Below are 17,240 nucleotides of genomic sequence, written 5' to 3'. Positions count from 1 at the left end.
TTTTTTATTTTATTTTTTTTATCCTGCTATGGCTGTATGCTAATGCAATAAAGGTTTGATTGATTGTTCTTATATCTGTTTAATTATCAAGCAAAAAAAAGTTGTTGGCAATACTTTTTGTGGGGGTGGGGAGTAAGGCCTGCTAAAGAAAGCCTTCTGTGTGGAACCTGCAGCAACTTTCTCCTTTGGAAATGGTATGAATCACAATAACGATGATCTCTGTTTTGTGGTTGCATTTCATTTCCCCCCTATCCTTTCTTCAACTCAGTTCGGTAAACTGTAACCTGCCTTAAAACTATCTTGCCAATTTTTCAGTGTATTGTAACTCTTATTATGGCCGCATTATAATATTAAAAGATGGATCAGATGTTCCTCCACTTTAGTGTTGATCCAGTACAGTTATGAATATTGTGTGGATGTATTTCATTTTGACTTTGAAAATAAAACATGGCTAGAGGAGGCTCTTGCAGGAGTAAACTTCATAGACTCCCTGTTTTTACCAAACAGAAGCCCCCAATGCATCTAACTTAAAAATTGTACGAATGGATCGGACAGCAGGCTGTGTGACAGGAGGAGAAGAGATTTACCTTCTTTGTGACAAGGTTCAGAAAGGTGAGAACTCAGGATGCTTTATCATATTTGAGCATGATTCTATGATAATCACTAGGACTTCATAACAACCACTGTTCTAAATGTGTCAAACTATGGCCATAATCACACTATACATTTTTTTTATTAAAAAATGTGTTTATGCCGGGGGGGTTATTGTTTTTTTCTGTTTTTTTCTGTATTTTGTGTTGTCATTTCATGTGTGTATGTTGTGATCTTCATACTGATATACAGTGGTGCCTCGCAAGACGAAATTAATCTGTTCTGCAAGTCTCTTCGTCTTGCGGTTTTTTCGTCTTGCAAAGCACGGCTATTAGCGGCTTAGCGGATTAGTGGTTTAGTGGCTTAGCGGCTATTAGCGGCTTAGCGGCTATTAGCGGCTTAGGAAAAGGGGGGGAAGGGAAAAAACTCGCAAGAACTCGCAAGACGTTTCGTCTTGCGAAGCAACCCCATAGGAAGTTCGTCTTGCGAAGCACCTCAAAAGACGGAAAACTCTTTCGTCTAGCGAGTTTTTCATCTTGCGAGGCATTCGTCTTGCGGGGCACCACTGTACTGGTATACTGATTAAATAAATTAAATAATAATACATTAAAACACTATGATACCACTTTAAACAGTCACAGCTTCCCCCAAAGAATTCTAGGTTTTTGAGAGTTGTTAAGAGGCCTTTATTCCCCTTTCAGAGTTACAATTCCCATAATTTTCTGAAAAGAAGGATTGGTTTTTTAAAAGCATACTTGAAATTCATGGTGTCAATGTGACATGTAACTGTGGAGACTCAGACCTCATTTCAGCCATGAAATTTACTGAGTGCCTCTAGGTCAGTTCCTATTTGTCAGCCTGACCTGACTTGGGGGTTTATAATGTGGATAAAATGGGGGTGGAAGGACTACTCCTAGCACCCTGAGCTCCTTGGAGGGTGGGTGGGATTAAAAAAGGAATAAATAAGTCAAACAGCCTTTTCCAAGACCATAATGTTTTATTTTGTAAGAAAGTGCCAGGCTGGGTTGGGGTTTTTTTCATACTATTAAATTGCAGTGATAAAGCAATGCCCCATATACTGGGCATATGCAAGGTTGGCCCACTGACAATATTTAAACAATCATTGTTTCTGAGATAAAGAAAATGGAAAAATCCTTAGAGCTCAGTGCTTTATACCTTGGTTCTGTGGCACTATTCATAGTCAGAGAAGTAGACTGGTGCCTGTGTAACAGAAATGTCCAAACTTCACATGGTTGTTGGACTTTTACTTGATGTTTCTATATCAGTTTAAAATGGATGCCCTGAAATATTTTTAAATTTTGACTGGTGTGTTGGTGTGGGATTTTGTTCAGTTTTTAAAATGTCTTCAGTGTTTTTTATTATTATTACGGAGTTTTATCAAATTGCAAAATGTAATTATGTTATGCTTGTTTTGTACATAATAATAAAGTGTAAATTTGCCTTGAGTTTAATTTGGCAGAAAGATAGCCTAAAAATTCCAATTAAAAAAAAAAATCCAGCCTATTTCCTGCTATTTCAAATCACAATAAATGTCCACAGTAGGGACAGTTTTCTCCCTTGTTTTGACATTTTATGAGTAACTTTTCTGAAGTCTCAGAAAGTCATTTCTAATCTAAGGAAGGGAAGTGAAAAATGTGTGTGTTAAAAGCTGCTTTTGAAAAAAAAAAAAGTCTGACTAAATGGAAACCCCAAAATGGGGTTTTCCCTTAACATGAACATAGTTTTCCCTTATGACATCATTTGTTGAAATCTCTCAGTCCTTGAGAATTGAAATGTATAAAGAGAAAGTTAGTAGGGTTTTTCACAGTAAAGGCTTCCAGATTAAAGAATGGGAGATAAACACCCATCTACTGCCCCCTTGATTTAGAAAGGAACAAACCTCTTTGGCCAACACCAAAAGATGGAAAATACAGGCTTTTCTGGGTAAAATTGCAGTCTGGAAATGGTACCTCCAGTCCTGTAGGGATTCCAGTGTACTCACTGAGCTCCTCCACAAGTCTGTATTCCAGGGCTTGGGAACCTGTGGCTATCTGGTTGTGATTGGATTACAACTCCCACCATCACTGACTATTAGCTGAGGCTGATGGGAGCTGGAATCCAGACAACATTTGGAGAGCCACAGGTACCAACGACCTGCTGTATGTCTTCTATGATGTGCATCACCTACAAATTAGAGATAATAGATTCCAAATGTTGTGCAATTGTAGGGTGCTGAAGGCTGACAACAGTCAAGGAAGAACTTTTCTGCCTATGTCCCATTTTACCCCCTACCCACCCACACCCCAGGTAGAGAGGACAATCCCAATCTGCAGCCTAGGATGAATTGACCTGAAGGGGTTTCATTTTGTCTTGCATGCCACTCTAGTTTAGCTGTACTTGGAAGTGAATTTTAATAAAATGGTGTTCCGGTTAATCCAAATGGTCCAGTTTCATACAGCATAGTAGGAACTATTTTTTTGTTATCTTCAAAGCCCTCTGGAGGAGCAGAGTTTTAACCTGCCACATGAATGAAGGGATCAGGCAAGTTAGTAAAGCACCTCTGCTGAGAAAGTCCTGTCTCATGTTGCCACCAAACCCACCACATATCAGTCGGCTGGATTTGGGATGGCGTTGTAGAGCAAGGCCTCAGGAGATGACCTGAGCCACAAAGGCAGGTCTGCATGAGATGAGATGATCCTTAAATGGCTCTAGACCATTTTAGGATTTAAAGATAAAAACCAGCATTTTGAACAGGGTGTAGAAACCAAGAAAGGGCTAGTGAAAGTGTATTAGATTGTAGTACAGTGGTACCTCGGTTTAAGAACAGCCCTGTTTATGAACTCTGCAAAACTGGAAGTAGTGTCCCGGTGTGCAAACGTTACCTCAGTCTAATAATAATAATAATAATAATAATAATAATAATAATAATAATAATTTATTATTTATACCCCGCCCATCTGGCTGGGCCTCCCCAGCCACTCTGGGCGGCTTCCATAAAAACCAAAAATACAGTAAAATATCACACGTTAAAAACTTCCCTGAACAGGGCTGCCTTAAGATGTCTTCTGAATGTCAGGTAGTTGTTTATTGCTTTGACATCTGCTGGAAGGGCGTTCCACAGGGCGGGCGCCACTACCGAGAAGGCCCTCTGCCTGGTTCCCTGTAGCTTTGCTTCTCGCAGTGAGGGAACCGCCAGAAGGCCCTCGGCGCTGGACCTCAGCGTCCGGGCAGAACGATGGGGGTGGAAACGCTCCTTCAGGTATACTGGACCGAGGCCGTTTAGGGCTTTAAAGGTCAGCACCAACACTTTGAATTGTGCTCGGAAACATACTGGGAGCCAATGTAGGTCTTTCAAGACCGGTGTTATATGGTCTAGGCGGCCGCTCCCAGTCACCAGTCTAGCTGCCACATTCTGGATTAGTTGTAGTTTCCGAGTCACCTTCAAAGGTAGCCCCATGTAGAGTGCATTGCAGTAGTCCAAGCGGGAGATAACCAGAGCATGCACCACTCTGGCGAGGCAGTCCGCAGGCAGATAGGGTCTCAGCCTACGTACCAGATGGAGCTGGTAAACAGCTGCCCTGGACACAGATTTGACCTGTGCTTCCATGGACAGCTGTGAATCCAAAATAACTCCCAGGCTGCGCACCTGGTCCTTCAGGGGCACAGTTACCCCATTCAGGACCAGGGAATCCTCCACACCTGCCCGCCTCCTGTCCCCCAAAAACAGTACTTCTGTCTTGTCAGGATTCAACCTCAATCCATTAGCCGCCATCCAACCAAAGGGTGGAAGGGCACCAGTGGTGGGAGACCTCATTAGGTAAAGTGCACCTCGGTTTAAGAACGGACTTCCGGAACGGATTAAGTTCATAAACCAAGGTACCACTGTAATATGCTCCATGCCATGAAGCCTGCCTAAGAAAATCCTTACTGTCCCAATTCTGGACCAGTGCTATATCTTGACCAGTTATTAACTTGTGTCTGCAATACAGATGATATTCAGATCCGTTTTTATGAAGAGGATGAAAATGGCGGTGTCTGGGAAGGGTTTGGAGATTTTTCGCCTACTGATGTGCACAGACAGGTATGCCAACATTGTCAAGATGCATTAGTAGTAACTTTTGTGAACCTGTTTTGTGATCAGATATGATCAATTTCACCATTTTGTTGACTTGAGGTGCACTTGGTGAAATGGCTATCCTTAGGCAATAAGTTTTTTCCCCCTCCCTCTCCCTTATGCAGGGGTCAGCAAACTTTTTCAGCAGAGAGCCAGTCCACTATCCCTCAGACCTTGTTGGGGGCCGGACTGGATTTTGAAAAAAAAGTGAAGGAATTCCTATGCCCCACAAATAACCCAGAGATGCATTTTAAATAAAAGGACACATTCTACTCATGTAAAAACACACTGATTCCTGGACCATCCGCAAGCCAGATTTAGAAGGTGATTGGGCCAGATCCGGTCCCTGGGCCTTAGTTTGCCTACCCATGCCCTTATGTCTGTGAACAATTTGGGAGCTACCAAACAGAGCTATGGCCACAATAGGAGTAAGGAGGAAGTCTCCAATTGCTCCACAGAAATAATAGATGCTGTGTACACAGATGTTGCTCTTGGAAAAAAGGCCAGAATGACAAATTGTATAAACTGCCCCTGACCACCTATTCAATGTTCACTTACAGTTTGCCATAGTATTCAAAACTCCGAAGTACCGAGATGTCAATATCACGAAACCTGCATCTGTTTTTGTCCAGTTACGGCGAAAATCGGATCTAGAGACGAGTGAACCAAAGCCCTTTTTATACTATCCTGAAATCAAAGGTAAATGATTAAGCTTATATGGATTGTTGATGTCAGAAAGCATCCAGCTTCTTAGAAAGCTTGCCGTTATTGAAATTATTGTACAGTGGTACCTCGGGTTACATACACTTCAGGTTACATACGCTTCAAGTTACAGACTCCGCTAACCCAGAAATAGTACCTCAGGTTAAGAACTTTGCTTCAGGATGAGAACAGAAATCGTGCTCCAGTGGCGCATCAGCAGCAGGAGGCCCCATTAGCTAAAGTGGTGCTTCAGGTTAAGAACAGTTTCAGGTTAAGAACAGACCTCCAGAACAAATTAAGTACTTAACCCGAGGTACCACTGTATATTTCAAAACATGGTGTAGTGATCATCCTTAGGTAATTACCTGTAGTGTTGTGGATTCTAGATGACAATGTTGTCCAGAAATAATGCCTGAATTCGGATAACACTGCTCATAATCAATCCAACCATCAGTTAGTATGGTCTGACATTAATACTTTCAAGCCCAGTGACCCTCTGTAATGAAAGGAATATTCCTGCATTGTGACCAGTGGATTCTGGAAAGCACAATTTTTATAATGTGTCAGGGGTGGGTTGTGGGCTGCAGTCTGTGGTGAGATGGAACCAGGTGCCAATGGATGAAGCTTAGTAGCCAGGGACAAAGTATAATTGACCAAAGACAAACCGGGAAGGAAGGGTCTTGTTACTCAGTCAAAGCTTAATTGCAACAGGAAGCTGTCTCATAGTACTTCCTGTCCAAGATGAAACAATGCTTACCCTGGGTAGGCCAGAGCAGTCTACAGCAGGAATGGGGAACCATTTTGAGCCTTAGGGTTGTATTCCATTCTGGGTATCCTTCCATTCACTGGCTACCAGTCAGTTAACAGGCACAATTCACAATTCAAAGAGCTGGTTATGACCTGTAGAGAGCCCTAAATGCTTAGGATGTGAACATCTGAAGAACCACCTTCTCCCGTATGAAGCTCCATGGATGTTCTGATCTGCTGGAGCTGCTCTTCTCATTCCTATGAGCTCTGACACATAGGGTGGCTGAAAGGGCCTTTTTAGGGGCTGCAACCAACCTTTTATGGGCAGCACTCCCCCAAAAGATACGTTTAGGGTCCTCATTGATGGTCTTTCTACCATAAATTAAAAGGTTTTATTCAGGCTTCATTCATGTATTGCAAAGTTGATGCTTTGCTTCTTTTTGTTTAATTGTTTCAATTGACCGTGGTGGAAGGTTTTTTTAAAATGTCTAAAAGGAGACTGGTTCTTATATGCTCCATATACCATATTTTTTGCCCCATAGGACGCACCGGCCCATAGGACGCACCAAGTTTTGGGGGGGGGAATAAAGGGGGGGAATTATTTTTTCCCCCCCAGGCGCTTGTGGGGCCGGCAGCAGGGAGAAGCGCTCTTCTCCCCGCCGCCCGCCTTCAGACCAGGTCCGGGGACAGCGGGAAGACGCGCGGCGCCACCCAGCTGTCCCCGGAGCTTGCGTTTGGGGGGGGGAATGAATAAAAAAAAATTATTCCCCCCCCCCAGCCGCGGCTGCCGCCCCAAGCCTTGCGCACACCTGCCCGAAGCACGGGGCACCCTCCGGAGGGCTCCCCATGCTTCGGGCGGCATGCTACCGCCCCAAGCCTCACGCGCCCGGCAGGACCCCCCACCGGGCGCACAAGGCTTGCGGACACTCGCCCGAAGCACGGGGAGCCCTCCGGAGGGCTCCCCGTGCTTCGGGCGGCAGGCTGCTGCCCCAAGCCTCACACGCTCGGCAGTACCTCCCGCCGGGCGCGCGAGGCTTGTGGACACTCGCCGGGGCTGCAGGCTGCTGCCCGCAAGCCTTGTGAGCCCGCGGGAACTCCCGCCGAGCTTGCAAGGCTTGCGGATAGCTTCCTGAAGCCTGGAGAACGAGAGGGGTTGGTGCGCACCGATGCCTCTCGCTCTCCAGGCTTCAGCGAAAGCCTGCATTCGCCCCATAGGACGCACACACATTTCCCCTTCCCCTGGTCCTGAGTGGGGTAACTGTGCCCCTGAAGGACCAGGTGCGCAGCCTGGGAGTCATTTTGGACTCACAGCTGTCCATGGAGGCACAGGTTAAATCCGTGTCCAGGGCAGATGTGTACCAGCTCCATTTGGTACGCAGGCTGAGACCCTATCTGCCTGTGGACTGCCTCGCCAGAGTGGTGCATGCTCTGGTTATCTCCCGCTTGGACTACTGCAATGCGCTCTACGTGGGGCTACCTTTGAAAGTGACCCGGAAACTACAACTAATCCAGAACGCAGCAGCCAGACTGGTGACTGGCCGCCGAGACCATATAACACCGGTCTTGAAAGACCTACATTGGCTCCCAGTACGTTTCCGAGCACAATTCAAAGTGTTGGTGCTGACCTTTAAAGCCCTAAACGGCTTCGGTCCAGTATACCTGAAGGAGCGTCTCCACCCCCATCGTTCTACCCGGACACTGAGGTCCAGCACCGAGGGCCTTCTGGCGGTTCCCTCACTGCGAGAAGCCAAGTTACAGGGAACCAGTCAGAGGGCCTTCTCAGTAGTGGCGCCCTCCCTGTGGAACGCCCTCCCACCAGATGTCAAAGAGAACAACTACCACCAGACTTTTAGAAGACATCTGAAGGCAGCCCTGTTTAGGAATGCTTTTAATGTTTGATGTATCACAGTATTTTAATATTCTTTTGGAAGCCGCCCAGAGTGGCTGGGGAGGCCCAGCCAGATGGGCGGTGTATAAATATTATTATTATTATTATTATTATTATTATTATTATTATTATTATTAAATACATAGTTTTAAATTATACATTTTAATGTGTTTCTCATGGCATTATAGTTGATCCTTCAAGTTGTACTTAAGTGCTCCTAGTGTGTAAATGACTATATTTGTCAAATGTACCATTAGATTAGCATTAGAATTGCATTTCCACCTGTATGTAATACCAAATGCAAAAAACTTCCATCTGGCTTACTTTTTAATTTGTGGAAGAAAGTAAAAGTATTTCCATGCCTAAAAGTTCAATTAGATCCTCTTCTTTCTAACACTGACATGCCAGGTTGATCTGAGGACAACACCTGTGTTTGAAAATTGTCAAACATGCTATAAGTTTTAAAAGCTTTGAAAACTTTGGCACATGAGAAGCATTTGCATGTAGATGAGGCAGACAGATGAGGGAATAACAAAGTTCGTAGTTGATGACGTTATCATAACTGGCAGGAAGTGATGTGTTGTCAGGTAATTTCCAGGTTTAATTGATGAACTCTGTGCACTTCTTTTTTTGGATTTTGTGGTGTATGCTTGAACTTTAAAGAAACTTTCAAAAACTCCCTTGACACCTCCAGATCTATCCTGGGACTAGTTTATTATTTTCAGGGGAAATGCCCAGATGATAATGATCTACTCTAAGGCAGGGCATGTCTTTTCTTCATCCCACTATAAATATCCATGCAGTATTCTTTTAATTTAACAGTTCCATACTATGCTAGCTGGATGTTGTCCAAGGGCAGAAATATGTATTCATTTTGTGCAATTCTTGCTTCTTAGTATGTGAATATATACTTCAGTGTTTTGTGTATTTGGAGTATATACAAATACTCAGTAGTTGTGGTTTTGCAAGTCACTGAAAATGCATGGAGATTCCTTTAAGGAAGTACCACTTTGAGGAAAAGTAGCTGCAAGCAAATAGTTATTACTTCTGCTCTCATACTTCTAGTACAGAAGCCTAGGAATTTGCTGCATACCGTTTGTGCATCTGGCCCCATACTGTTTGCTCTGACTGGCAGTGACGCTTCAGGAGGTGGTTATTTGCACCCACTGCTACCTGATCCTTGATTAAGGATGCCAGGAATTGGATCTGGGACATTCTGCAGACAAAAACATGTGCTTTCCCATGAACATAGTACCCCTTCCTAAGGGTAGGATAAGAAATAAATAATTGTACATGCAATTTACATTGCAAAATGAGAGAAATCCCATTGAAATGAAGGAAAGTTTCTCTCTGTGTGTTTTTTGCAATGCAAATCGTAGACATTTGGGAGCGGGGGTAGAGTAGACTGTGTCTGCAATGTGGTTCAAAGAGTGAAAGTGCCTTCCCGTCTTCAGTGGTAGTGTCTTGATCTGGACCCTTTGCTAGCAATTTGTAAGCAGGAAAACTGCACTCCCTGGCAGAACTATGCAATTGAGAACACATGTAGTTTGGCCCTTAGGTTAAGATTAATGGGTTGTATGCAAAATAATGGTACGTAGCAGCACCTTGTGCTATGGGGCTTTCCCCCTCCTTTCCCCAACCCTCTGGAGCAGATTTGGGGAGGTGGGGAGGGGAAGCAAATTAAAGTAGTTTTGCTCACACATTTATTTAGCTAAATACCACCCAGTCATAATTGGTAAAAGCTGCAGGAGGAATGGTACAATAAATTGGATTATATATCACCTTCTGTTTCAGCATTTTACTTGCTTCTAGCTAAAAAAAAACCCACAAACCTAACGTGGATTACCTAATGCCTTTTAATTAGCTGAGCAACTGTATGTATACAGGATTAGCTTTTGAATTTGTCTGAGGTTTGCCTTGGCTGCCACTGTAGTTCCCTGACTTACCATACGCCTTGATTGCATCCTGGTATGCTCCCAGTTAGGTTAACTGGAGGTTCTGCAAGCAGGTGAAAGGCCCCTTGGGGGGACAGGGACTTGTGCATGCACAGGAGAACGTGGTACCTTCTCATCAGCCCCAGTCAACATGGTCAGTGGTCAGGACAGAGGAGAGCTGCAGTACAACTTGCTGTAGGGTTGCAGGTTCCTCATCCCTGACTCACGGAAGGTTTGCTGTCTCCCACCTAACTAATACCTCCCAGTGCATTCAGTGTTATCCTTCCGACTATGTCCCTGTCAGTATCGCTGTGCAGGGCAGTATTTCTTACCTGGCTTTCTTTCCATCCCCATGCATTGCTCCTGGTCATTGAGCAGGGCAAGGCAGCAGAGAGCTTGGCGCAGAGGCAAGCAGAGCAGACAATTGACTCCACTGCTGCACCTACACCTTGCTGAGCTCTCCACTGCAATGCCCACATTCCTCTTAGTAACTGGCAATAGGAAGCCAGGGGAGCAGCGGTGCACAGAAAGCCAGCTGGTACTGATCCCCTGTGCAACATTCATTTTATAATTAGGTTTTTCACACACTTTCATCTAGCAAATAATCCTCTCTGTTTCCGTGGGATCACATTCACCCAGTGCTATACCAGCTGCACTGGCTGCCGGTGGAGTACAGGATCAGGTTTAAGGTTCTGGTTTTAACCTTTAAAGACCTATACGGCCTAGGACCCTCGTACCTACGGGTCCACCTCTTCTGGTATGCTCCATGGAGGACCTTATGGTCTGCTAACAACACCACCTTGAAGATCCCGGGCCCCGGGGAGATTAGACTGGCCTCGACTAGAGCCAGGGCCTTTTCAGCCATGGCCCCAGCTGGTCTCTCCCATAAGAGACCAGGGCCCTGCGGGATTTGACATCATTCTGCAGGGCCTGCAAGACGGAGCTGTTCTGCCAGGCCTTTGGGCAGGATGCAGTTTGACTTACTTTCCTTTGTATAAAACAATCCCCCAACCCACTCACAGGTCATTGTATGATCAGTGGAAACAGTTGGTCCAGGCCAGTATTAACCACTATCAATTCCAACCTGATAATTGCCACCTGCCCAGATTTTAACTTGTCTGAATTAATTTTAAGATGTAGTTTAATTAATTGATGTGTGTTTTTATGCATATTGTGTTGTTTTTATGATGTTAGCCACCCTGAGCCCAGCCTTGGCTGGGGAGGGAGGGATACAAATAAAAAATTATTGTTGTTGTTGTTGTTGTTGTTGTTGTTGCATTAGGGTTTCTGGTTTGGACTGTGGTCATCTCAAAGCTTTTGCATGTGCATGTGCATGTGCATGCGTGCTTTTTCACAGTAGAGTTTCTCTGCCGTGGTTCTTTCCCCTGACTTAGGCATTCAAACCTTTATTGGTGGCTGTAAGAAGGCGCCAGTCACAGGCAAAGGAAGAGGTGCCATTTCAAACCAAATTATTTTCCTCAAATGGTTGTTGTTCAGTTGGTATCAAACCACTGTTCCATTTGCATTACAGCAAGGATGAGGAATCTGTGGCCTTTCAGATGATGCCAGACTATAAATCCCATTTCCCCCAACCATTGGCCATACTCACTGGAGCTGATGGGACTTGTAGTCCAGCAGTATCTGGAAAGCTGCAGGTTCTCCACACCTGTATTATAGGCTGTGTCTAAGTTAGGGATCGGGAAGAATTTGGATTCAGCCTGCATTTAAAGATACCCGATTCACACTTTCTGAAACAAGACGCAAACTGAAAGACAACCATCTTTTGAAATTCGCACTTCGCTGAATACTGCAACTCCACTCAATAGTTTGCAGTAGGAGATTTTGTTCCCCATTTGTTAACCTGTTAGGAGCCCATTGCCTCGAAAACAAAAGCGGACACACCTTAATTTGTTTGGTTAAATCTCTCTTGCTTAAAAAAAATGCAGATAAAGAAGAAGTCCAAAGAAAACGGCAGAAGCTCATGCCTAACTTCTCAGATGGTTATGGCGGAAGTGGTGCAGGTGCAGGAGGTGGCGGAATGTATGGAGGAGGAGGAGGAGGTGGTGTTGGAGGCGGTGCCGGATCAGGTAAAAACAAATGACAGCTGAAGTGACCAATGAGATGCACATTTTTGAGATGTTCTCCTTGACTAGTGAAATGCCCGTCATTATGAGTTGTATAGGGACGCGGGTGGCGTTGTGGGTTAAACCACAGAGCCTTGGGCTTGCCGATCAGAAGGTCGGTGGTTCGAATCACCGCAACAGAGTGAACTCCCGTTGTTCATTCCCTGCTCCAGCCAACCTAGCAGTTCAAAAGCATGCAGTGCAAGTAGATAAATAGGTACCACTCCAGTGGGAAAGTAAATGGGATCATACAGGGATCAAGGAACATAAGGGAGAGAGCACCATGTGTTTCTGTGCGCTGCTCTGGTTCGCCAGAAGCAGCTTAGTCATGCTGGCCACATGACCTGGAAGCTGTACACTGGCTCCCTCAGGCAGTAAAGCGAGATGAGCACCGCAACCCCAGAGTCGTCTGCGACTGGACCCTAATAGTCAGGGGGTCCCCTTTACCTTTACGAGTTGTATAAGGTAGGTGACTTTATATGCTGCAAGGATTCTTGGTGGGTGCTGTGTCTCTCCTGTGTTTCTGCATACAGAAACACATGGTGCGCTCTCCCTTATGTTCCTTGATCCCTGTATGATCCTTTTCTAATCCAGGCCAATATTGGGATTAGGAGAAGAGGAAAAAAAGCTCCTGCTCTCATCACCAGTTTCCCCAAGTGCCAAGCTTTCTTCTTGTAGAGGATGGTTAAGCCCTAAATGGGCTGTGATCCACAGGATAAATCCATGCTTGCTAATGGGGGTTCCTGTATTGTCTGCTGCTCACAGATACAGTGGGGGGGGGGATTATTTAATATCTTTTGATGGAAGTATATTCCTGACATGATTGCTGGTATGACCAATTCCTAAGAGAAGAGATCGGCTCCCATTCTTAAAGTTGCATTACAAGCACATGTGGTTAGTTGCAATTGTTGTATGCTTGCACTGTATATTATTGTAAAATACATTGAAGAGGCATTTTCTAGGCATTTAAACATGTTAGCTGCCTTGAGAAAAGAGTTAAGAAAAATTTAATGGAGCTGTTCAGTTTTTGGTTTTTTTTTAAAAAAAGACTGTTATTTATATCCTACCTTTTTATCCATGGAATGGAAAGAGATACATGTAAGAAGACCTTCCAAGCTGCCTATTTAAAACTGGGCATTTTATTGGTTGTTGGCTAGTGAATACTTTTTGTGTATTTATCTGGGAAGCTTCAGTTAATGACTGATCTCTCTCCCTCTCTCTCTCTCTCTCTCTCTCTCTCTCTCTCTCTCTGTGTGTGTGTGTGTGTGTGTGTGTGTGTGTGTGTTTTCTTACTGTTTTTAGGGTATGGATACCCATCCTATGGGTTTTCTGGTTATGGGCATTCAATGCACTTCCATTCCAGCACAAACAAGACTGGTGCAGGAATGAAGCATGGTAAGCATCAAATAGCATGGGTTTTTTATTTTAAAAATATGTTGAATTTAATTAATTTAATTTAATGCATGCTTTAATATCAACAAAATAAGCATCACTGCTATGTAGTATTTAAACAACATAAACTGGATTTCTCATATGATGATTGGTTTTATATATTTCATTACTACTACTACTACTATTTAGTTGCATCCATCTACATTGTCCTTTAGAAAGAACTGGTTTGATAGGTCTCTACCACTAGTGGCTTCAAATCTAAAAATATAGACAAGGGAAACCAAGAAGGGGTGGAATGGAGACAGAAGAGACGGGAAAAGTGTGCAAAAATTGCAACTACATGTGTTAGACTTCATTACATGAGAGTATTAGGGTGGGTGGACACAAAGTGTTTCACAGATTGATAAATTCCAGTTGTGTGAATTTCCAAGAGTTGGGAAATATTATCAGATGCCTTTTGCTTGTACATGAGTTTGCTCCCAATTTTAAGCCTGGGCAGGTTGAAGCTATTTGCAAATACATACTCTGATACTGAATTCTGTTTTATTGTTGTTGTTGTTGTTATTATTATTATTATTATTATTAATAAGTTTTTTTGTTTTAATTTTGTTTTACTTTACTTAATTGGTATGGGAGGGGTAAGCTAATATTGATTACTTCTCTTTTAAGGACTGTCAAATGGCATGCCAAAAAATGATGGTGAAATCTGCTGCAACAAAAAACGCAGTGTGAAATTCAAGGAGAAAGTAGAGGATGATGAGAAAAGCAAAACCAGAACTAGCACAACTCCCAAAGAAGTTGAAGAAGATGCCTTACCATGTTATGATGCAGACATTTGTTTACAAGGTAACTGGATTGATTTTGTACTAAACTAGGAAGGAGAAATTTGGGTCAGGCTTGAACTCTTATGTACTTCAAAAGTGGCCATGTTTGATCTGTTTTGGAGCTACAGGGAGAGTAGAGCTACTTCTGAAGCTCCCCGTCATTCTTCTCTTGCTCAGATTAAAATCTGAGCTGAAGAAGGATTCCTAGCAGGGAGGGAATCCTGGAATCTTGTAGTTCGTGAGTTAGCTCTAAGGCTATCTTGGAAGTGAATTGCTTGGAACTGAAACTTCTCTGTTCTCTAGCAGCAAAGTTCTGATCAGTGGTTGTGACTGAACTGCGCCTGATTGGTGCCCTGATACATTTTGTGTATTTTCACCCCCAATAGATGGTTTGTTTTTGGAGAAGGCCATGGAGTTAGCTAAGCGTCATGCAAATGCCCTTTTTGACTATGCAGTAACTGGAGATGTGAAGATGCTACTGGCTGTTCAGCGCCACCTTACAGCTGCCCAGGATGAAAATGGTGACAAGTAAGTCTGGGACACCAAAACCCTCTTTAACACGATGGGGGACAATTTTGCATCTGATAAGAAATTCACTTCCAAGTTCCTGAAAGTGTTGGGGGGGGTCCTCTCTTTAGTCTACAGTTCTGTGCATGCTTAGCTTAGAGTAAATCCTACTGAATTCAGTGAGATTTCCAAGTAAACATGTGCACTGTTGTTTTTAACAATTCTTCCTGTGTGATAAATGTCATATTCTACTCATGAGATGATGCAAGAATGGAAAGTAGAAGTTCCAAAATGAGGATGCATTCCAGTGATTCATTGTAGGTGTTTCTCATTTAGAAACAGAAGCAAAATGACTCCCTTTTGACTTCTGAAGCAGATAAAATCCATCCTGGCCCTTTTCCAGCATTCCTCAAGAATTCAGGTTCTTGGAGTTCCTTCCCTTACGATTGATTCCAGCCGGCTTCTCTTGCAGAATATCTGTTTGGAGAAGGGGTGAGGAATACAAAGAGAAGGTGGGACTCTCACAAAAACAGCTTTCCAAGGGGAGTGTTGAGACTTGCTTTTACTATCACCATCCTTTGAAAATTCAGGAGGTTCACTCTTCAGGAGGCCTGCCAAGTCCTGTGATGAAGAGCTCCAACTTCCCAGGCTACTCCATTAAAGTCATATCACGATGTGGTCTCAGAAGTAGGGTGACTTGCCACAGGGATCTTTGTCTGAACCTCTGGAGCAGGAATGGGGGCCAAATTTGTGGGCCAAATGCAGTCCTCCAGGCCTCCTTACCTGGCCTCCAGGCCACACTCTTCCTGAGCTTACACCCTTTACCAGCTCTGCTCCATACTGACCTCTGCAATGAGTTGGATGCTCTTACTTGACTTCATGGAGGCTAGAAAGGGGTGCATGTGTATAGGAAGTAACCTACTGTACAAAGATAAAATCCATATTTATTGCGCTGCAGACTTTGACCTCTGGCCCTGGCCGCCAATGACATTTGCCTCCCTAGAGTTAAACAGGTTCATCACCCCTTCTAATGTATCCCCACTACCCCACCCTCCCCTGTCATAATTTATTCCTTGTACCAGCCTTCTACAATTATGCTTGCCGTGGCAAGCATGACAACACCATCCAGTGAGTGTGATGGGTAGCAAACCTTGTTTGCAGTTTTTTGAAGCTGCAGAATCTTCACATCAGCTTCCTACCATTCCCCACCCCATTCTTAGCTTCAAGGTTGGCCTGACCCTTGGCCAAACTTCTTGGCTTCTGCTCAATGGCCGTTCTCTTAAGAACTGCTGCCATGTATCTGCTAAAGCCTGCACAGTCCCTGCTGATCTGTTTCCTGTGGGAAAGAGAAGTGGGGCAGATTCTTCTTTAGCTGCTGCTCCACAGAGGAACCAGTAGTTCCATGGCTGTACAGTGGTTGATGCCTGCACATTCCCCACCTCTTTTCTGTGGGAAGAAGGGGGGAGACTTCTTCAGAAGACAAACAGGATAGCTCAGTTGGTTAGAGCTTGGTGCTGATAACGCCAAGGTTGCAGGTTCAGTCTCCAGACAGCTGCATATTCCTGCATTGCATACAGTTGGACTAGATGACTAGATGAATTCCATCTCTACAATATTATGAAATCTGAGCCCCTTTCGTGAGCAGCGTCCAAAGCTGGAATTCCTCCACTTGCCTTTGCAAGGGCTTCCTTTGCACCAAGAAGAAACTGGCTGTCACAGTTTTTTGCTTGGATAGCAAAGAGCAGCCCCAAATTGCATGTCCCTGTTGTCTATTCCATGCTTTGGTCCACCCGATTGCAATGCTCTGGGGAGGCAGTTCCCTCCCCTAAGATCCAATGAAATGTATTCCAGGGGAAGGCAAAGTGCTTAGGTGCAGGGTTTAATTATCTATGGCAGAGGTTTTCAAACTTCCTGTTTTCAGGGATTGCTTTCCACACTGATTCATCTGCTGAGGGACCCCTGTGCGTAGGTAGAGGATGCTGCAGACTGATGAGTGTGCTAGGATGCACACTTAGCTCATGTAGGTTGGGCCTCACTGTTTTACCCCATTTGAACTGAGAGTGCACTCGAGAATATGCTGACCACTTCTGTGTGGCAAGGGGATCGTGGCAAGCTTGCTGCCTTTCATGCTGTCTGCCATAACTGTGTTCGTTCCCTGATACACTTTCATGGAACCTATGGGCTTCCCAGTACATAGTTTTCAGAAAATCAGTGGTCTAAACTGAAACTTGACAATAAATTTCCAATAGCTCATGATGTGCGTGTAAAAGTCCAGCTCCTGGAATGTCCAGATAGAGGAGATCCTTTTTCTGAGAGAGAGCTACTGCTAATTAGAGTAAACAGTAGAGAAGGCAAGCAAGAAGTCTCTGACCAGCCCACTTCCTTGCTTTGATTCAGAATCTTGCACAATCCTGGGTT

General features: G+C 44.2%; 1 protein-coding gene across 1 annotated transcript in view; it reads left to right on the top strand.

Annotated features, from left to right (window-relative positions):
* Positions 1–17,240, top strand: part of NFKB1 (nuclear factor kappa B subunit 1) — a 74,034-nt gene that overhangs the window by 39,982 nt on the left and 16,812 nt on the right. The window contains exons 9-15 of the mRNA XM_081876724.1: positions 508–612; positions 4,581–4,672; positions 5,266–5,404; positions 11,923–12,063; positions 13,402–13,494; positions 14,161–14,337; positions 14,702–14,843. Coding sequence (XP_081732850.1) covers positions 508–612; positions 4,581–4,672; positions 5,266–5,404; positions 11,923–12,063; positions 13,402–13,494; positions 14,161–14,337; positions 14,702–14,843 — 889 coding nt within the window. The remainder of the gene's footprint in view (positions 1–507; positions 613–4,580; positions 4,673–5,265; positions 5,405–11,922; positions 12,064–13,401; positions 13,495–14,160; positions 14,338–14,701; positions 14,844–17,240) is intronic.

This window comes from Podarcis erhardii (assembly GCF_964252035.2).
Source record: "Podarcis erhardii genome assembly, chromosome: 9".
NCBI lineage: Eukaryota > Metazoa > Chordata > Lepidosauria > Squamata > Lacertidae > Podarcis > Podarcis erhardii.
This window is presented reverse-complemented; position numbering and strand designations above follow the sequence as displayed.